Genomic DNA, 22,125 nt, shown 5'->3' with positions numbered 1-22,125 from the left:
ATTGATATGTTTAGACAGTTGAAGTAATACTAATACCAACAAATTAATCTTCTATAAAAATTTAGAATCCTCTAGAACAATTAGATTTTGTCATAACAATTAAATTGAAGTGCTGGAGTTTATTTATTGTGCATTAAAAAAACATCAAAAAAAACTATTTTTAATTTGATCAGAAATGTGACGTAAACTTTAGATCTGCTTGAATTAAATTTCAAAATACCAAGAAATTGTTTTGAAATTCCTGTTACTCAATACAAATAGGCTATTTTGAAATAAAACTAATAGTTATTTTTGCTCAAGGTCAGGGTGCTTTGTGGCGCATGTTTTGTACCGGAATATAGTATTTCATTTCATCAGCCACATCACTCAAACAACAAAATCCTCAAATTTACATATTTAATGGGAAAATATATTACATGAATATGTTTTTCTGCTATTTTGGGAGACGGTATGAGGGCGGGCTTCTATCTAGGGCCCACCACCTGGATCCGCCACTGCCCCAAACAGATGGTATCTAAATAAATGCGTGAACACACTTTTTTTTTCTGAACGTCATATACATATCACTAAGAAACAAAGTGTGGGCAAATATAACTGTCCAAAAGTCGATATATCAGGTTATTTTAATGAACGTTTTTTTTTTATTCTCCAAATATTTCATTTAATTGGCAAAATGTTCTTAGTCTTTACACTATCTAATTTTTGTTGGTTAACAGAAGTCACTTTGATAGCTGTTCTCAAAGTTATATTTATAAGAGCGTCGAGCATCTTGCTGTGGGAGAGAGAAAGAGAGAGCAATGTTGTTTTTTTCCCATTTCGAGACTAACGTATGGTTCAATTTTATTTCAATAATTCGCTTGCGCGTACGGGGTTTTAGCAGTGGGAGGAAACCGGGGGATCCACAGAAAACCGACGAGGTTGGACCGACCAAAGGTAAAATGGCGGCACGCCCTCAAAGCCCAATGTCGTTAACTTGGGGAATCTGGTTGAGCAGTCAGTAAACGCAGATGTGTGGAACGCCGAGGGTTTGTAATACATCTCAACGGATCCACGAGTGGAAAATAGGCTGGGAACCCCTGTTTAGGAACATTGTGTTCAATTGAATATAAAAATTTGTATAAGATATTACACAATTTGCTTTCAACTACAACAATTAGTCCCAAATCGATTGGGGGTTTAATGGCGCGTTGTATCATGGTCTTTCGATTCTCCGGTTGTACGCGACAAAGAGTAGGGTCGCCTGTCCAACCTCGTGGATTTTCTCCGGGTCTTCCAAGTGCTAAAGACCCCTACGCGCAAGCGAATTATTTAAATAAAATTGAATCATATGTTAGCCCCGAAATGACCGAGTTTGTGTCGAGTGGACGTTAAACACCATCTCATCTCTCCCAAATCGATTGACCCAGCCTCACTAAAGATAATGGAGTACCAAAATATATCATTCTTATTGAAACGTCGCTGAAATAGTTATCGTTGTTTATTACGAATTTAACGTCCAATACATTGAACATAGTTTTAAGTTATTTACACATAGTATTAATTAATAAAAACAGTATCACTTTAAAACACGATGTCGTGAGAACTGAGAGCGGGTCTTCTTCTCCCTTTGTCATAGTTAAATCAATTTAAATCAGGAGGTCCAGGAATTTAATGTTTGGTATCATCAATGTTATTCCATAATAGTTATTTTAATTTATGTTTTTATCTGATTTCGCTGTCAATATATGGCTTCTTACTGCAGTGTTAAGTTGATTAATACCTTTACGTAAACGAAATTTAATCATGAGATCAACCAATTACAATAAAAGGATATGGTTTGTTCACGCTATTTAGGTGATTAAGACAAGCTATGCATGACGTAGAGGCCTAAATATAGACCAAAAATAAATCAGATTAATAACCTATTACTACTACTAGATACGGATTAATGACTGCTTCCACCGAGTGTGATATCGCAGACATTGTTAGCTCTACTCTATGTATTTGTTTGTTACGGCGATCAACGCAGAATATGACCTGATATATAGGTTAATAACACCTTCTGAGAGATTATATAACACGTCACGGCTGATTTCTGATCGGAGAGAGAGAGACCACTCGACACAAAATAGGTCATTTCGGGACTACTATGTGGTTTAATTTTTATTTCAGTAATTCGATTGCACGTAGGGCTCTTTAGCAGTGTGTGTGGTGGGGGGGGGCACGGAGAAAAACCCACGAGGTTGGTCAGACCACCCTACCCCCTCTTCTCACGTACAGGCGGGGAATCCAAACCACGTCACTTGATTTAATGACAGACCTTATGATCTAAAGCGGGCGCGTTAAACTATTCCTAAATTAAGAACGGTGGACGGACTAGACACGAATAGTTTGAGATAGGATCCTTCTTATCGATATGTTTATAGTAAATAGTTTATATTTCGTATATATTTTTTCTGGCCATTAATGCACGGACAATTTGCATTTATTTATGAAAAATATCATTTATTTAACGGTGTTCCGTCCTGTATCAAATAATATTACAGATGTCGTTTATCAAGATCAAATTTAAACACACCGTGCATTGTCGAATCTATGAGTCCGGTGGCCTATACAGTTCCGTTGTGTCATGTCACGTATTCTTATCAGCGATGGGTGTGTGTGTGTGTGGGGGGGGGGCAGTTGATCCGAGGGTTCAGGGCTTACCAGTACGCCCGTGTAATATACCAATTTATTAATACCACTTTAAATAATAATATTTTTTGTATCAATATTTAATTACTTTTCCATTAGTATCAGTGCCCGACAAGGACAGCTGTCTCGTCGTTCGGATGGGACGAAAAACCGAGGTCCCGTGCATACATTGGCGTGTACTTAAAAGATCCCTTGGCAGTTTGAATTCAATATAAGAGTAGGTCATAGTGCTGCTGCCCGGGCAAAATTTCCCCCATATCAGTGCCCGATAAGGACAGCTGTCTCGTCGTTCGGATGGGACGAAAAACCGAGGTCCCGTGCGTATATTGACGTGTACGTAAAAGATCCCTTGGCAGTTCGAATTCAATATAAGAGTAGGTCATGGTGCTGCTGCCCGGGCAAAATTCCCCTCAAAGCACACTGCATGGCGTATGCCCGTCTTCTTTAGCCCAGTTGGAGCAGAACAGAAGGACGTTAATCCCTATTTCATTTGTATTGAAAATGGGAAGCATGTGATTGACGCATACGTGCACACAATCAGTACATGTACTGAATAAGTTCTCATGTTTATACATAATACAATACCAGACACGTGTTTCATCGACGAAATAGTTGTTGCTTTAATATTGTTTATGATTTAATTGTGGAGGTATGTGTATACAAACGCCCAAAATCATCAGATCCGGGTGGGCGGCTGAATGGTTAGCGTGTGTGCGCTGTATCATAAAATCTGTCATTGAGTCAACTGGCGTGGTTTCGATTCCTCGGTTGTACGTGACAAGGAGTAGGGTCGCCTGTCAAAACCTAGTGGGTTTTCTCCCCACTGCTAAAGACCCCTACGCGCAAGGGAATTATTGAAATAAAATTAAACCACATGTTAGTCCCGAAATGACCTAGTTTGTGTCGAGTGGACGTTAATCCCCATTTCTCTCTACCTCTATCTCATCAGCTCCGTTGGTGCAGAAAAGTAAAACGTTAAACCCCATTTCATTCAATGTATAGAAATGACAAATCTGTAGAAAACGAAACTCACGTTCAATCATATTTTAAAACATCAAAACATTCAAACAATAATTATGAAGTGTAATTCTTTAAAATAAAACACGAAAATTTAAAAACATCCGAAACTGGACATTAAAGGTCTACGTCTCTTCTATCATTAGGTTATTCAGGGACTGACTGAATACCAAAATACCAGAGGCTACTTTGCTTAAACAACGTAAACTCAAAACTAAAAGGGGGACCTCGAACTACATGAGAGCCCCATCTTTAAATATAATGACAATGCACGGGAGTTTGTTCCATTTCGTCTTATTCGCCTTTAATGTTAGTGGCTTGGGAAGTGTTTAGAGGAGGTGGTCCATCTGTTTCCTCAACAAAAGATTCGTGGTGTCCCATTGTGCTAAATTTAAAAAAGGGTTGATGACATCATCAATAATACCAGTTCTTTCATTGTTGATCTGGTGTCCCCGAATTTTAAAATGGCGACGTTTTCTGTACAACCGTCAAATTCGTTTACCTTTTGTTAGGAATTCAGATTTTGACCAGAACTTTCATAGTCAGATTCTGATCTTGATTACTTCATATTGCTCAACGAGTTTCAGACATTGCTGGTCTTCATTGGCCCAGTCGGTGCAGTACAGTTGGACGTTAAACCCATTTCATTTCCTCGTGGAAAGTCAGCGTTTACCACGCCTTTGTTTTGTTTGTCGAAATGCACTGTTAATTGCGTCTCCACCCTTCCCAATTCACAGTTATTGTTAGTTAAGTTCCGCCAGTTACGTCATGTACAAATTCTTCAATTTAGAATATTTAATTCTATAGTTGGCTCATAGGAACAAGCTGGGGGTTAACGTCCACTCCCCCCTAGGTTGATATCTCAGACAAGTCTCTATACCTTAGAGTAATAAAATACGGGTGTCAATCACGCGTGTCCATTCACGTCATATGGTCGACAATAATGTGTATTGTTTATGATGTATCTAAAATAAAACTAATAATTCATATTCACGTCCAAAATATCCAGTTGTTGATCAAGTTGTTGACTAAACGGATTGCGATTTAGGACATATTTGAAAGCATACCGGATGATGTAACATATTTATGAGATCTGCATCAGCGTTGATTTCAAGTCTTTTATTACATAATTGTGTAAATTTATCCTCATTATCGAATACCGCACTACTGAATGGATATGATAGATCGGGAAGTATTTAAATAAACAAACTATTCCTGCTATCTTCCAAGGTGTATTCTTATTTAGTTCCATTGCGTACATCATCCAACAATTAGTAGTTATTAGTTCCTTTGTGTATATCTCATGTCTATTATTATTACGGAAGTTCCGTTCTCTACTATTAGTTCCGTTGCGTATTTCACCCCCCTTTATTAGTTCCGATGTATATATACATCTTGGGTTGATTCCGACCTCTATTGTTTCAGTGATCACGTGTAGCCAATCCCATGTGTGTTAAATGCGTTAATTCCGTTAATTGTTTTAATGCTGAATATCCCGTGATTCACCCGATGTACCGGTATCTACCGCCTTAGATCCGATGTGTGTGCCGCTTTCGGATGCATGATAAGATAAGATGTTTATTGCATAGACATCCATTAAGGACAGCATGCATACACGTAGGTTTAAACTGAATCACATACATTACACATAAAGGTTCCGGCTTCTTCGGAATACGAGAAGAGAACGTGTCGTGAACACAGAAGAGAACGCGAGTGGCAATTAGACCACAGTGTATAATATTATTCAATTTGATTATTTTATCTCTAGGTTTTATCAAAATCATTTCTGTCATTATGTACAATATATAAAATATATAAGTATTTTGGTATTATATAAGTAATTAAACAAAACAAATTACAGTATACTCAAACACCAGTCAATTCTCAGAAAACATTCATAACACTGAATCATCCATTTTTGAAACTATACAACTGGGTAATATTTTGAAAGCTATAATTTATATATTATGGTTGGTGATATAAATTACATTGTTAGTTATATGGTCCTTTATGTTCAATACTGAAAACCTGAAAATATCATTTAATTTTTTGATAATAAGACAAAAAAGAAATTTGCCTTCAATTTTTTACAATGAGTTCTGGCATTTAATCTCCGATTTGTGAAACGAAATGAGCTTTAACGTCCTACTTTTCTGATCAACTAGGCTAGGAGCAAATCTTGCCCCTAGAGCGGCCTACTTTTATTTTGATTTCCAACAATCGGGGGATCTTTAATGTGCTTCAAATGCTATCCACTATATCTTGTTTCATCCATCCAAACAACTAGGCATTTTTTTACCACATCGCCCAGCACAGGGAACTACAAAAGATTATCTGTCCTTGACCCAGTTCTAGTTGGACACAATCTTTATATTTCTAAATGCCTTTTAACAGTTTCTATATAACAAAAATAACCCCTTAACAGGGCTAGAAAGGTACCATGATTGGAAGGTCCAATTAAATAAAATACAATCTACGAGAGAACCAGACAGGGTTCAGCTGCCTCATCGGTAGTCAGCCTATCCTTAGATAATCCAGCCTGCGAGCAATGAACCTAAACTCCTGAACCAGTCAGATTCACAGAAATTTCACAATGAATTACGCTTGGATGATATTTAAAAATACTGATTATGTTTTTTTCAAGCTGGCTAATTATTTTAAAATATACTTTCTGAAACCTAAAGACATCACAGATAGATGGGAGGGAAGAGACATATGAATAAATTGGAATCATTCATTAAAATACTCTATAGTTTATTATATCAATTAATTTATCACACTGTTTTTTTAACGCACAGCAAATGTTTGCTTAGAGTACTCTGGAAAAACGTCTTCGATTAATTGTTTTTTATTCACTTTTCCCATGGCGTTTCTAGGTATAAAGTCTAAACACCTGATCACGGTTGGTATTTGATAAGGGGTCATCTTGTTACAGGCCCATTGTTTTAATTCCACTTGACTGAGTGACGTGCCGTCTTTTAAAACTAAAACAGCACCAACTTTTTGACCCCAAGTCATATCTGGTAGTCCAACAACAGCACATTCACGGATGTTATGATGGGTTAATAAATGACGTTCTATGTCTAAAGCTCCGATTTTAAATCCACCACTTTTAATAATATCCACAGAAGTACGACCAACTATTTTATAAACGTTGTCTTCATACACACAAGTATCACCTGAAAAGGTTATGTAGTAAACTTATAATCCTTAGTAAATTTAGGGCAGGGTGTTAAACTTACAATTCTTAGTAAATTGAGGGTAGTGTGGTAAACTTTCAATCCTTAGTAACTTGAGGGTAGGGTGGTAAACTTAAATCCTTAGTAAATTGAGGGTAGGGTGGTAAACTTACAATTCTTAGTAAATTGAGGGTAGAGTGGTAAACTTAAATCCTTAGTAAATTGAGGGTAGGGTGGTAAACTTACAATTCTTAGTAAATTGAGGGTGGGATGAGTAGGTGCTGGTGTTGATACTAATGTCTGTCATTTAGTCATGTGGTGTGGTTTCCTTCCCAAATCTGTACATGACCAGGAGTAACCCGTCTACACAACCTTATGGTTTTCTCCAGTTCCTCCAATTTCCTTCCACTGCTAAAGACTCTACAGTCTACGCACAAGCGAATTATAGAATTAAAATTCACCTATGGTAGTTCCAAATTTACCTAGATTGTGTCAAATGGACATTCAGCCCCATTTCCCCCCCCCTCCCCCTTAAATAACTGCTACAGAATATTGAGAATATCTTTCCAAGTCCTAAAACATTAATCATTTTGGGATCCAGTTTCACATAATTTTAAACACAACCCTGGCTTAAACCGGACAGTGGCCGGATAGTGGCATTACAGCCTATTCTTATATCAAATTCCAACGGCCAACAGATCTTTTACATGTACACTAATGTGTAGACAGGACCTCGTTTTTTTTGTACCATCCGAATGACTAGACAGCTAAACATTAAGCAATATCTGAAAGACTTATTATCATGTTAAAGATGGACATATAGAGGATGACAGATAAATATTACTGTACCAATGTTTTAGCATAAGAAAATAGAATACAGGACAGGTAACTACTACAACCAAATTTCAAATTAAGTTTTCAGTACCTGTTCTAAACCAACCATCATTAGTAAAAGCCTGTTTTGTGGCGTCTGGCTTTCTCCAGTAATTACTGAATACAGATGGACCTTTTACCAATAATTCTCCAGATTCTCCTTCTTTACCTGTCGATAAATATACAATACTGTAAAAACAGACTATATTGTTGTAGTTTGGAGACAGCAAGATTTCATGCATGGGGCCCCTGAGGGAGTATGTAAAGGGAAACAACTCCACTTTATGGATACAAAATTTTCAAGAGAGAAAGAAAGAGAGAGAGAGAGAGAGAGGTTTAACTCCACTTGACACAAACTAGGTCATTTCGGGACTAACATAACATAAGGTTCAATTTTAGCAGTGGGAGGAAACTGGAGGACCCGGAGAAAACCCACGTGGTTGGACAGGCGACTTAACTCCTTGGGAAATCGAAACCATGGCAGTTGACTCAGTGACAGACCTTATGATATAATGCGCACACGCTAATCATTCTGCCATCTAACCCTTTTTTTCTGTGACTGAATCGGAGTAGCAGAAATCAACTCCCGGTCAGAGCTTTCCATAATCGATTGACATGTTTAATGTCATCTATCCGCTTGACAAGCTTCTCCAACATTTTCAGAAGCAAACACTTGCAGTTACTGGTAACAATGGGGGCTGGAATACTGTCAGTTATACATAACTGAATGATTTCGACCAGATATCAACCGCTACTCAAATGTTACAGTCATTACAGAGAGAGAGAAAAATGGAGGTTAACGCCCACTTGACACAAAATAGGTAATGTTGGGACTAACATTCAATAATATGCTTGCATGTAGTGGTCCTTAGCAGTGGGAGGAAACCAGAGGAACCAGAGGAAACCCACAAAGTTGGACAGGTGGGGAATCAAAACCACACCATTTGAATCGATGACAGTCCTTGTAATCGACGTGCACGCATTAAACCATTTGATCACCCCCTTTATCCCCACTCATTACAGTGGTATATTTTTGTTTAAACTTAAAACAAAACTATAAAATATAATGAAACAAAGTATTAATCATATACCCAAGAACGGTATACAATCTAAAATTACTAGTGTATGTGTAAAACATCAATAAAGATAAGAAAAACAAGACACCCTCCTAATGCCCCCGTCAGACTAGCTGCGACCGCACAGCGACCAGAAAATGCACAAGGTCGCCGGCAAACGTGAACAAAACGCCATAAAATGTCCCCAAAAATTACAAACTTGAAAAAAGTCACGTTCTCACAGCTTTCTAGGTCAGATCGCAAAACCTTGACGTTTGTTTTGAGCATGCTCAAAACAAACGCTGTGACTTGGTGATCTTTAGCGATCATGGAGACCACAGCACGCTAATGGCGATCTTGATGCGCTCTGAGACCATTTTCCGTCGCCGTAGCAGCGCAGTAAGGACACCACCCCAGTCTGATGGGGATATAATAAACACCAACACCAAGGTTGATCATTCTAGCTGGGAGGAGATTCATAATTTCTATAATTCGCCTGATCCATTTGTAAATTATTTGCAATAAAATATGTTTAAACCAACATTCTTGCTCAATTAGAATTGTGACAGACAGATAGTAAGACAGACAGACGAACCATTTTAACAGTTCCTTGCTTTCTTTGAAACGAGTGGACCAATAAACCTGATTTAAATTTACCTGATACAATGTTTGTTATTTTTGAATCCCCCTGTGCAATAACATCATATCCATGTAGAGCATAACTGTTGGGCCTTGATATACAAACTTCAACTCTAGGCATTGGATGTCCTACATAACCTGAGAATTTAAATAAATTACTTCAAATGAAAAATATAATTCTTTCAATGGAGACGCACGTAGATTGATTTATAATACCATATAGAGGCCGGTTCATTGTTTATCAATCAGCTTTTTTAAACATCAGTTGGCTGTAGTAGCTGACCATGATCAGCCGTTGCGTCACTTTCCGTATCTTCAAATCTTTGTTACGCATCTACCGTAGCAATGATCTGTGTGTTAAAATTATATTTGGAATGTGTTTAACCAGTTCTATCACATATGTGATAATGACCGACACCAATATTGTCCTTTAATTCTCAGCCAGTTTCTCCTTTGACTAAAATTCTTCCCCTTATTCGTCCCCGAACTAAAATTCTTCTCCAGTTCTTCCCCTGACTAAAATTCTTCCCCGGTTCGTCTCCTGAATAAAATTCCTTCCCAGACTAAAAATCCTTCCCAGACAAAAAATCCTTCCCAGTTTATCCCCTGAATAAAATTCTTTCTCTGCTTTTCCCCTCGACTAAAATTCCTTCCCATTATATTTGAAATTCCTTTCCTGGGAAGAAAATTTTATGGTTTTACCATACAGCTACTATGATATAAGAAGAAGAATAAATAAACAAAACCATACCTGGACATCTTTTCCCATGTAACGGGTTACTAAGAGCCATTCCTATTTCAGTCATCCCATAGCGTTCTAGTAATTGGTGACCGGTTATTTTTGCCCATTGTTTCATTACTGGTTCTGGTAAGGCAGCCGAACCACTAACCATTAATCTATTATACAAAATAAAACCTGGTCATATAATTACAAATATAGACAAAACAAAACAGATTAAAGGAGCTTAACTAGAAAGTAAAAAATGAAATGAAATGAAATGGAGTTTAACGTCCTACCTTTCTGCTCCTAAACTGGGCTAATAAAGACGAGCATACACCATACAGTGTGCTATGAGGGAAATTTTGCCTGGGCAGCGGCACTATGGCCTACTCTTATATCGAATTCCAACTGCCAAGGGATCTTTTATGTGCATGCCAATGTGTACACGGGACCTCGATTTTTCATCCCATCCGATCGACTAGACAGCTTTCCCTTGTCAGACCCTCCGTTCTGCATCACTGACAAGGGGAAACCACACCGGAAAATCTGGATGAACTTTCTCGGCCAATGCAGGGATCGAACACCCGACCTCCAGACTAGCGAGCCAGCATCTTACCTACTTAGCCACCGTGATCCCCTAAAAACTAAAATCACGAATTCGAATTCAATATTTTAATCAATAGTGATGCTTTTCTCTTTCCGTGACAATATAACCTTGATTACACTATGGACATAATGATTTCGAGCACTATTTGTAATGAACTAAGAAAAATATATTCCAGAAGACCATGCTGAAGTAATTCAATATGGCTGATTCACAAATGACAAAATAATGACAAAACAACCTGTGTAGAATGGATTAAACATACATTATGCAAGAGCTAAATCTGTCTATTGCAGGTCTTTCTTTAGGCCTGAAATGTTTTCTAAATTATTAATTAGACATTAACTAACTTATCCAGGCCATAATCAACTCTCGATGGCATCGGATTTCTCCGATATTAAATAGATTAGAACAGTTCAGCCATATTTTGATTTAAGCTAAAAATGGAGGAGCGAGACTTAGCTTCGAACAACCAGTACGGTGGTTGAAATTATTGCACACGTCTCGTCAAACATTCAAAGGCTAATGTCTTCGCTCGCAATAGAATAATTTGAATGAAATTTTCAAATTATTCATTTTACATTATCTATTTTCGAACTATTAAAGCAAGAATGGCTAGCTCTTTATCTAAATCTTACATAATGTATCTTTAAAGGAGCTTAATCTATATTCTTTGGAACCTATAAATAGACACAAATGGGTCACAACACATATAATAATGTAATAGGAATGTATAAACTGATCTACATTCAATCGTTTCTGTTTTAACTGTAATTTCTAATCAGTTATGTTAGGTGAAATACACAAAGAGTGGCGGTCTTTGGCATTTGGTTATTCCAATCTACATCAGTAATATTCTCCTGTCGGATATGTTTCGTCTCGTTCATCGAGTCACTTCATTGCAAATTTTCATTTTGTCTTAAATATTGGATACCATAAGCTTATCTTTTCATGGCAAGATAACAACATCAATGTTGATTTAAAGTGACCCATGAGTCGTGTGTGCAATGTCGAAGACTGCGGATGATACTGAGTTAGAGACTTGCTTTCTTTAAGCAGGCGAAAAGGACTGTCATTCAATTCGAACTGTTTGTATATTTTTGAGTCAAGTACAGTGGTTTTGATTCCCCACTTGTACAAGGGCTGGCTGAAAAGTTCTAAGCCTATCTGTGAAAGACCTGTCAATGTATTTTTCTACATAATCCCCTTCGAGGTGTACACACTTTTGCCTGGATGCTGGTCAGAAAGAAAGTTTCTTCAGCCTCCCTAAAAAATCGTTCACAGCTGACATGACATCGTCATAACTAGGAAAATTAGGAACAGCTAGTTCCTTTTTCATTTTTGGAAAAAGATCTCATCCATGGTTACAAATCTAGCCAAAAAATCATCAGGATCTGCTTCAAAATGATCCAGATCATCAAAGGACGTCAGGGATCTGACATGTTTCTGATCCGTACTCAAGAGCTTTGGCACCCATCTTGTTAAAACTTTTGTCATTAGTAAATCGTTGGCGATAATCTGCCCACATTATTGGTAATATTTAGAGTGGTCAATCACCATGTCATGCCATGCATCTGGGTAATGGTTTCTTCAGTGGTTTCTGTTGATTGCTACTCTTTCTGCCAGGCTTAAATTCTGTAGTCCACTTCTTTACTGTGGTAAAGGAAGGGGCATCATCCCCTAAAGATAAGACCATGTCGACATGTATCTGTGTTGGGGTCAGTCCTTTAAGTTGGAGGTACTGGATGACTGCCCTGTAGCCAGTTTTGTCCATTTCTGGTGATTTCAATGGGTATATTCACAAGATGGTCTGGTACAAAGACAGTAATAACCCTATGGTTTATTCAATGGTAGTACTTGTTAGTGACAAAAGTTTGTTTCAACCCAATTGATCTATCCTTTTCATGCTCAGAACCTATCAGCCAGCCAGCGTATTTAACAAGGAATAGGGTAGTTTGTCAAACCACATGGTTCTTTTTCCCAGGTCACCCCACAGCTAAAGACCCATACGTGGAAAAGACTTATTGAAATATAATTGAACGATATGTTAGTCAAGAATTGATCTAGTTTATATCGAGTGGACATTAAACCCCATATCTCTTTCTCTCTATTTTATACATAAGTCATATTTCTTCATACCTTATCTTATTTTCACATACAGCCTTTATATAATTCTCAGCATAGCCTCCTCTACTCACTGTCTCATAATAATGCTCCATCAATTTAACATAAATGGTTGGAACAGCCATAAAAACATTGATTCGAAGACCTCCCATATTTGGTATTGGATCTACGAGCCCTGACCATACCTGCAAATGAAATGAAACTTGAGTTCAAGGTCTTACTTCTCTGTATCAATAGGCTAATGAAGATCGGCATCATGATTACCTGTAAAAACCATAATCAGGTCTGCCACATAACAATATTAGAACTACTTATGCGTAAAAAATAGGTCTTAATAAATGAAATAAAATGGGGTTTATCATCCTACTTTTCTGCACCAACTGTCTACTCTTCCAACTGCCAAGGGATCTTCAATTAACGTAATGTCAATGACATACAGGAGACCTTTGTTTCTCGTACCATCCAAACAACTAGGTTTTATTTAATGCTAGGCCCTCCAACCTGCAACACTAGGAAACCAGAGTGGAAACTAGCAAGGAACTCTCTCTGTCAAGCGAGTGATCGAAATTCATACCTCCTCCTACAAACAACTTTCGTCAATCAAAAGTGTAATACTGAGACACAACTGTCAAGAACACTAGGCTGCTAATCAACTTCATTTAAACACAAATGTTTGGGAGATCAAATCTGAAATAGTCTATATTTGACACTTATGCCATTGCAGGGCAGAGAGAGAGAAATAGGGTTTAACATCCACTCGACACAAACTAGGTCTAACATATGGTTTAATTTTATTTCAATAATTTGCTTGCGTGTTGGGGTCTTTAGCAGTGGGAGGAAACCCGGAGGACCCGGAGAAAACCCACGATGTTGGACAGGCGACCCTACTCCTTGTCACATACAACCGAGGATTCGAAACCATGCCAGTTCACTCAATGACAGGCCTTATGATAGAGCGTGGACTTGCTAAACATTCGGCCATCCAACCCCCCGCGATTGCAGGGGGTTGGGGGAGAGACAGGGACAGCATTCTTGTACCCAGATTCAAATACAATTCACTAACTCTGACATCGTCACTTAACACATTTGTACTACACGTTCATGCGTATGGAAAATGAGGTAATAATAAAGCAATAAACACTACCGAAACAAGTACGATCATACTATGGACCAGGAACTGAGCATGTTGTTGGATGAGATTCAAAAATATAATTCACCAAATCCATGCAGAATTGTTCAAAAAAGAAGCATGCCAATTTTCATTTTGATCGAACTTGAATTGACAGAGCCTTAGACTTTTTCCAAGAGCGCCACCCAAAGAAGAAGAAGAAGAAGAAGATGAGTAGCGGTTAGCGACCAGTTCCTATATACCTCTTCTTACAAAATTTGGTATTAAAAAAAACAAGCACTTTAAAATAAGAAGTCGAAAATGTAAAAAATTGACAGATAGACTGCAGTTATGGAGCTTTAATTAAAAGGAAAAAATATAATAAGCCTTTAACTAACTAACTTTTCCAGCATCAAATTTTGGCATCATCACACATACAGCTCCGCAGTGTAACGCAGTCATTAAAACATTTACAATACCATGTACATGATGTAAAGGCAAAACATGAAGTATCACATCTTGATTAGTCCAGCCCCAAGCCTTGATCATACCAGTTATTTGAGCAGATAGATTACCATGTGTTAATACCACTCCCTGAAATATCAATAATTCATAAAGGAGATAAATATGTAGTTCAAAGAAAATAAAGTAAAAGTAGAAGTGTTGGCACCTGTTGGTCTGACAAGGAGAGTAAGCCTAGTCATTCCAGTGGGACTAAAAACTAAGGTCCCCCTGTGTATACATTGGAAATGAAATGAAATGGAGTTTAACGGCCTACTGTTCTGCTGAGACTGGGCTAATGACGATGAGCTATGAGGGAAGTTTTGCCCAGACAGTGGCGCTACGGCCTACTCTTATATCGAATTCCAACTGCCAATGTGTACACGGGACCTCGTTCTTTTGTACAATCTGAACAACTAGACAGCTGCCCTTGTCAGACCCTCCGTCCTGCACCACTGACAAGGGGAAACCATGCTGGAAAATCCTGATGAACTTTCTCGGCCAACACCGAGATCAAACATGCGACTTCCTGGCTAGCAAGCCAGCGTCTTAAATTAGCCACTTTGGCTCTCGTGTACACAATGGCAAGCACGTAATATAACCCACGGTATATTAATGTAGAAGTTGAATCTCTAATAGAAACATCAGTGCATAAATGGTTCAATTCAGTATTTACAAAGATTTGATTAACTGAATTTCATCGTTCTGTGATGTTAACTATGTTTCGAGAAATCTAATTGATGGGCCCTCTTAATTAATCAGATTGAAGTCGTGACATAATCTGGCATTGATCTTTTGATTTTGTTGTCTTGATTATAAATGTTATATATATCCATGGTAACTTTAATATTATCAGTTGATTGGATTTTATCTTTCTTGCTTGTTCCTTTTTCCTTAGTCTGGATCGTAACAGTAGAAATCAAAGCCTGGTTACAGGCCTTAGTGTTGTATAGTTTTGTACAAACTTACAATAGGATAAGGTACCAATAATATACCAAAGGACTGAATAGAGTTTTCTCCCTTACCTTCGGTCTACCAGTTGTACCACTTGTATAAATAATCATTGCTGGTATGTTTTTATATTTGTTAGTCATAACAAAATCATCATAAAAACCTTTTGAACGGGCTGGTCTACCCTCAATTAAAGCAGGAGTTGTCTCCCATCCAATCCATCTATTATCCTCCAAAGCACATGTGCCAATGTAACTATTTTTTCTTAGAGTTAACAAGGGTACCTAGTAATAAAATTTATAATATTAATGCCTCAAAAGATCTTAGGGCTATTCCATTTAAATGCAATTTTAATATAAAAAAAAAATTCTGTTGGCAAATGGAACAACAAATATCAGATATAAATTTATTGATTATGGTGAGCTCGAAAGGGCAGGGATGTTTGTGGGTGTATTAAAGATATATTATGTAAGATTTAGATAAAGAGCTAGCCATTCTTGCTATAATAGTTCCAAAATAGATAATGTAAATTGAATAATCTGAAAATTTCATTCAAATTACTCTATTGCGAGCGAAGATATTAGCCTTTGAAGGTTTGACAAGACGTGTGCAATAATTTCCACCACCGTACTGGTTGTTTGAAGCGAAGTCTCGCTCCTCTATTTTTAGATTAAATCAAAATATGGCTGAACCGTTCTAATCTATTTAATATCGGAGAAATCTGATGCCATTGAGAGTTGATTATGGCCTGGATCAGTTAATTAATGTTTAGTTAATAATTTAGAAAACATTTCAGGCCTAAAGAAAGACCTGCAATAGACAGATTTACTTCTTGCATAATGTATGTTTAATAGTGGCACCCGAGAAAATAAAAGTTATGTGCAATACAGTTCAATGCCATATATTTTCGGACTAAATACTAGAGAATACTACTTTTTATTGGCATAAGACAGGCCAAGAGACCTGACTGTAAAATAAAGATGGAAGATACAGAAGAAATATTAATGAAAAGATTTATGATTTGGGAGCAACCCGAGTAATGAAAAGAGATACCTGAAATTTATATGCAATTGGTTTCAGTACTTTTTCATATTCTTCTGTTGCTATGACAATAGATGCTTGGGCATCTTCGACAAAATATTCTAGTTCTAAAGCTGGGTGAGTCTTACATAACGGTACAGCCACACCTCCCAAAATCCATGTTGCCCATTGAGCAATTACATATGAAACATCATTTTCACATAAGAAAACCACACGGTCATTGTTTCGAAAATATTCTTTATCAGACAAGCCACACGTTTTTCTAATTTTTTCTGCTAACTTGGCACTATGATGTAAAATATCTTCGTAATTTGATTTTCCATGCTGATCTATAATAGCAGTTCTTCCTACATATTTCTCAGCCACCAAGAACGTTGGAGTCACTTTGTTGACTTTCAAATTTGTGTACCCAAATCTCGAGGAACATTGTGGACATAAATGAAGATATCTCTGAGGAGAAGACATAGGATAGATTCCAACTGTTCCATTGGTCCATAATTGTTGGAACTTCTTTATCCGACTGAAGAAAAATGTTTTTTCAAGTTGAAAGATTTTGATCATGTTGATGCTAAAGGAGGTAAATCCCCTTAATTAGAACCTGAAAAACAGAATTATAATTTAAAAAATAATAAAGAAAACAATACTGTATAAATATATATAAGCAATAATGACATGCATAAAAACAAATCTTCCAGGATTTCTATTATTGGTGTTTTGTCACATAATTTTATAGAATATATGTGTTTGAGAGAGAGAGAGAGAAATGGGGTTTATCATCCACCTGCCACATTTTGGTCATTTTGTGTCTAACATATGGTTCAATTTTATTTCAACAATTCCCTTGTGCATAGGGATCTTTAGTAGTGGGAGGAAACAGGAGGACATGGAGAAAGCTAATCGGGTTGAACAGGCAACCCTACTCCTTTCATGTACAAGTGGAGAATCGAAACCACACGACTTGACTCAATGACAGACCTTATGATGCAATGCGCACACGTTAACCATTTGGCCACCCCAGGTGCGGATCCTAGGGGGTGGGGGCGCACTCGGCACACGCCCCCCCTCCTATTTTTTGAGGCGGCGAACAATTTGCGGGAAAGAACAAAAATACTTAAAAATGGTAGTGATCCCCGTCGTAATTTACTCCGAAACGAGCCGATTGGTGACTTGGTTGACTGTCCTACCATTCTGCACCAGCCAGGTTAATGAAGATGGGCATATCAAATATTAGGGGCTCTTTTTTCATTGTACGGAAAAAGGAAATAAGTTTTTTTCTCATACGAACAGGGACTAAGAGCCTCTGTGACAAGACTGTTAATATTAAAATATTAAGTGAAGTAGGGGAGGTCATGATATTTAACATTATGATAGGGAAGGTGGGCAAATTCATACACACACAGTGCTTGTTTAAAACTCAATAATACTATAGGCTACTTCAGGTCTCCAATAACTTTCCCATTTAACCAGGATTTTGTTATCTTCTTATAGTCTTCTTATTTAATTTTAATTACAAACAAATATGGCAGCTCCTTGTCATTTGGTTGAGCATTTCATTTACATGTTGGATGATCTTCCTCTACTCTATTGATGTCTGAATTTTTAAAAATCTCCATAGGCATTACTCATGGTTCTGAGTAGGCTGAATATAGTTCTTTCTCCATATATTTCAACGTTACCAACCTCTTAACCCAATCTCTGCTCCCAAAGAGAAGTTTACCGTTCGTTTATCTTTGTGTAAACTCGCCGGTCATACGTCGGCCATTTTGAATGTCACGTGATCTATCTTATGCCGGTCGCTTCCACAAAGATCCAAGGGGGAGGGGGGGGGGGGGGATAGGTGTGCAACCGGTGCGCCGCCCCAGGAAGTTCAAAATTGAAATGGGCAATTTGAATTATGCACGAATTTTTTGTTGTTCCTTTGAAGCCTATATAATTATAATTATAATTATAATTTACAAAAGTTTTCGCTTTAGGCCTATCGCAATAATCAAAATCCTCGACTAAACACAATTTTTCCTGAGAAGAACGTTGCTTTTAACCCTTGGTAAACCGATCAATGATCCAGATAACTAGGTGGCTGTAGTGTAGTGCAACTGCGAATCATCGAGATTATCACAGTGTTGGATAGGTGGGGGTGGGGTCTCGCCCCAGCACACTTTTTCCCCTCCGGGCCCTGGATGTGATTGTTGTCAAATATAAAACCTTTAAAATTAGTGTGAGAATTATTTTCATTGACGTCAAAAATGCAATCTGATTAAAATACAGATATATATTTCGTTTCGTTTTTTTTTTATACTTTCGATGGCCTACACTACATGAAGATCAATCTGAACGACAGACTCACCCTACCTGCAGAGAAGTTACTCTGACACAGTGAATAGCCATAATATCCATATGGAGTTATCTAAACGTCACAGGTCATGAGGTCACATCAACAAACAAATGTAAACACCATCATTATCATTATGATCATTATCAACATTACAAGACACGCGTACAATGTTACATTGTAAACAATAGCCTTCGTGCAGCCTTTAGGACTGTATAATCCGTACAGAACGTCTTAATATCGCTTCTTCCAATGATTTTTCACAAAAATAACATCATCTACAACTCTAGATTTGACGTCGGCATATTGGCACTATTTTGTGCTTCGGTCGTGTCTATATACATAATCAATTCTGTTAATGTTTTTAGCGTGGGGATTACTAAAAGTTAATTTATTTCAGTTCTAAACAAAAATTTAAAACTTTAACGCAATTTTAAAAAAATAGCTAAATTCTGGCTGGGATTACTGAGCAAAATGGCCATTCACTGTATATGTGCGAAAAAAAGCCAGCTAGCATTTAATTTTCGTACGTTAGTTACGTACGCATGAAGATCTGACAAGTTATACCGATAGGTCACGTCAGGGGTCAAAAGAACGACTTATGACCTATGACATCAGACATTTGATTAACCAATCAGCATTGATGTTACTAGTGGATTACCCACAGTTCCGTGAAAAACACGTCTAAAGCTCGCCGTAACAGACCGTTTCATTGGCTTATCCCTGACACCATTCAGAACACGAGTTAAATAACAACTCTTCCAGATCCAAGTGTAGTAAAGACAAGTAAAACGAAATTTTGAACTATAAAAACGAAACGAAATAGGATCTGTGTTTTAACCAGATTGTCAAAAATGTGACGTCATTGATTAGACGCAATCTGATTAAAATACAGATCCTATTTCGTTTCGTTTTTTATAGTTCAAAATTTCATTTTATTTGTCTGTACCACTATATATGGATCAGTGGTCTGTACTACATTATGATTTGGAAGAGTTGTTATGGCGTGAGGGATTACGACCACTTCTTGGCGTGCGATGCACGGAACTGTGGATAAACCAATAGAAACGTCAACGCTGATTGATTAATCAATGTCTGACGTCATAGGGTCAAAAGCCGTTCGTACGACCTCTGACGCGACGTTTTACTACAACCGGGCAGATCTTCATGGGTAGGCCATCGAAAGTATATATTATATAAAAAATAAAAAAAATGAAATATAGATCTGTATTTTAATGAGTTTGTGATTGTGAAATATTTCTTTGTGACGCGTAATCTCGCCCAATAAGTTGACACGCGCATTGCCTATTTTGTCCAGTGGATCCGGTTCCGGTCTGAAATTATTTTTTAAACAACAGTCTTTGACAGTTTCATATTACGCTCCTGTGTTACCGGATAAGAGCTTTGCTCAAGCACCGCGCAAATATCACCGACTCACTGGCATTGTGCGCTAAAAATAGTCCCTGTCTTATCATCAAATCAGCTGTTTTCGAATGAACTGTTGATATTAAGATGTGGAAAATGTTCCAAGGATCATTAATATGTAACTCATGCGACGAACCGATGCCGTATTGTCGAGAAATCGGCAGCCTAGTGCTTCCCATGGTCGTTGTGGACGTCAATATTCACCATTAACATCCCCTAAAATTTGAAGTATTTACGACACTGGAAGTACTAGCAGTACGAAAGTGCAGCAGCTCAAAAACGTATTCTCCCTGATCCTGCCGTTCTCTGATGCGATGAATTTTGTGATTTTAGTGTATTTTCTTTGAGTACCTCCACAACAAGTTTTAAAGTACAATGAATTGGATGTAAAAAGTAAATATCTACTTTAATGCACTGATCCACCGCACTAAACATCATTTTATACATTCAAAATTCAACCACCAAAAAAGGAAATTCTGCGATATTCCAGTGGTGATATTGGTCGAGAAAGTTCATCGGGATTTTCCGACGTGGTGCAGGACGGAGGGCCTGTCAAGGACAGCTGTCTAGTCGTTCGGATGGGACGAAAAACCGAGGTCCCGTGTACACATTGGTGTGCACGTAAAAGATCCCTTGGCAGTTGGAATTCGATATAAGAATAGGCCATAGTGCCGCTGCCCGGGCGAAATTTCCCTCATAGCACACTGCCCAGTCGGAACAAAACAGTAGGACGTTAAACCCCATTTTATTTCCAGTCGTGACTTGTGATAGATGGTGGGTGCTATAGTGCAATAAAAGGGGAGGAGCTATCATTAGCATACGATCCATCTACTTCACACCTCGAGAACACACCACTGCCACAAATGCCGTCTATTTAAAACGCTCACGTGATCATTTTGGGGCGGGACTAATCGACTGGCACTGCTTTTTAGAGCCGAAGCACGTGGTTTATGTAAACGAATATGTCAAGTTGCTACTCCGGTAAAAGCGATTATATATATATGAGCAAATCGGTTACATTACAATACAGTCTTTATCATTGTAAACTGCCTTTAGAGTTTCAATCTATTTATTTATCTTTCAAAACAAGGTTAGATACCCCTAAATCTGTCTTCGCAAACGATGTCGCTTCTGTAAACGTATCTTTCATGGGCGCCGCCATATTGAATAATCCGTGGACTATTTCGTGCTTCGGTTCTGATCCGTTTGACATTTTTCATACACACAACGGCTAAATTAACAAATTAAATTTCATTCAATATGAAAATAGAGAGAAATAAATACTTCTAGAAATTTCTAAACGCATACTCCATATAGGAATTAAAATGTCGGCTAATTAGGTTAGGGCCACTCGGCAAACCTCGGCAGATTCCGGTACCCTCTAGCCTCGGCTGTATGACGGTAAGTGATATGTACCTACGCCTACACAAATGCGATGCGGCACCGGTTTACTTTAAGAAAACTTGCCGCTTTTAGAAAGAAGTTCTCACAATTGGTTCGTTCGAAGAGTGTGTAGAATTTTCAGTGCAAACTTGTCAGTGTCTAAAGAAAATCGGATAAACTTGAGAGAAAAACAGCTTCAGACTTTGAAATTTTTGTATGATTAAAAATTCTTCTTAAGGCGTCGTCATGGGCAACGCCGTTGGTAATCCGGGAACTTGAAAGTAGTTTCAATAGCGGACTTCGTCATACAGCCTCGGCTAGATATAGGGTACTGGAATCTGCTGAGATTTTCCGAGTGAGGTTAGGGCCTGTTCATAGTCGGAACTAACTGTAGACAGGCAGCCTATGTTTGGGATGCTATCAGGGCAGGAATACTAATGCAATCTGTTTCACAGATATTACGAAAGTTTTCTATTATCTCTGTAAAACTAAAAGATGACTG

General features: G+C 37.8%; 1 protein-coding gene across 3 annotated transcripts; it reads right to left on the bottom strand.

The window, feature by feature from the left end:
- Positions 1–5,425: 5,425 nt before the first annotated feature.
- LOC126815710 (malonate--CoA ligase ACSF3, mitochondrial) lies at positions 5,426–18,253 on the bottom strand. Of its 3 annotated transcripts, none has more exons than XM_050541594.2 (9): positions 18,167–18,253; positions 16,499–17,084; positions 15,520–15,729; positions 14,396–14,587; positions 12,901–13,070; positions 10,188–10,333; positions 9,455–9,574; positions 7,795–7,911; positions 5,426–6,869 (listed from the first exon to the last, which is right to left on the bottom strand). In XM_050541594.2, exons 2-9 carry the CDS (start codon positions 17,045–17,047, stop codon positions 6,478–6,480), a joined length of 1,896 nt encoding a protein of 631 aa, XP_050397551.1. In that variant the 5' UTR covers positions 17,048–17,084; positions 18,167–18,253; the 3' UTR covers positions 5,426–6,477. The 3 variants fall into 3 exon arrangements, with proteins under 3 accessions (XP_050397551.1, XP_050397550.1, XP_050397552.1); XM_050541593.2 differs by having other exon boundaries at positions 17,998–18,238; XM_050541595.2 differs by having other exon boundaries at positions 18,045–18,238.
- Between the last annotated feature and the right edge of the window lie 3,872 nt (positions 18,254–22,125).

This window comes from Patella vulgata, chromosome 3, assembly GCF_932274485.2.
Source record: "Patella vulgata chromosome 3, xgPatVulg1.2, whole genome shotgun sequence".
Classification (NCBI taxonomy): domain Eukaryota; kingdom Metazoa; phylum Mollusca; class Gastropoda; family Patellidae; genus Patella; species Patella vulgata.
Note: the sequence above shows the minus strand (reverse complement) of the source record. Positions and strands in the feature narration are given on the sequence as shown.

Excerpts from the sequence above, each read along its gene's own strand:
- LOC126815710 (XM_050541594.2), bottom strand. The coding sequence starts at position 17,047 with ATGATCAAAATCTTTCAACTTGAAAAAACATTTTTCTTCAGTCGGATA. Across the intron at positions 14,588-15,519 it reads GTACAACTGGTAGACCGAAG|GGAGTGGTATTAACACATGG; the intron begins GTAAGGGAGAAA and ends TTGATATTTCAG. Across the intron at positions 6,870-7,794 it reads TGATGGTTGGTTTAGAACAG|GTGATACTTGTGTGTATGAA; the intron begins GTACTGAAAACT and ends TAACCTTTTCAG.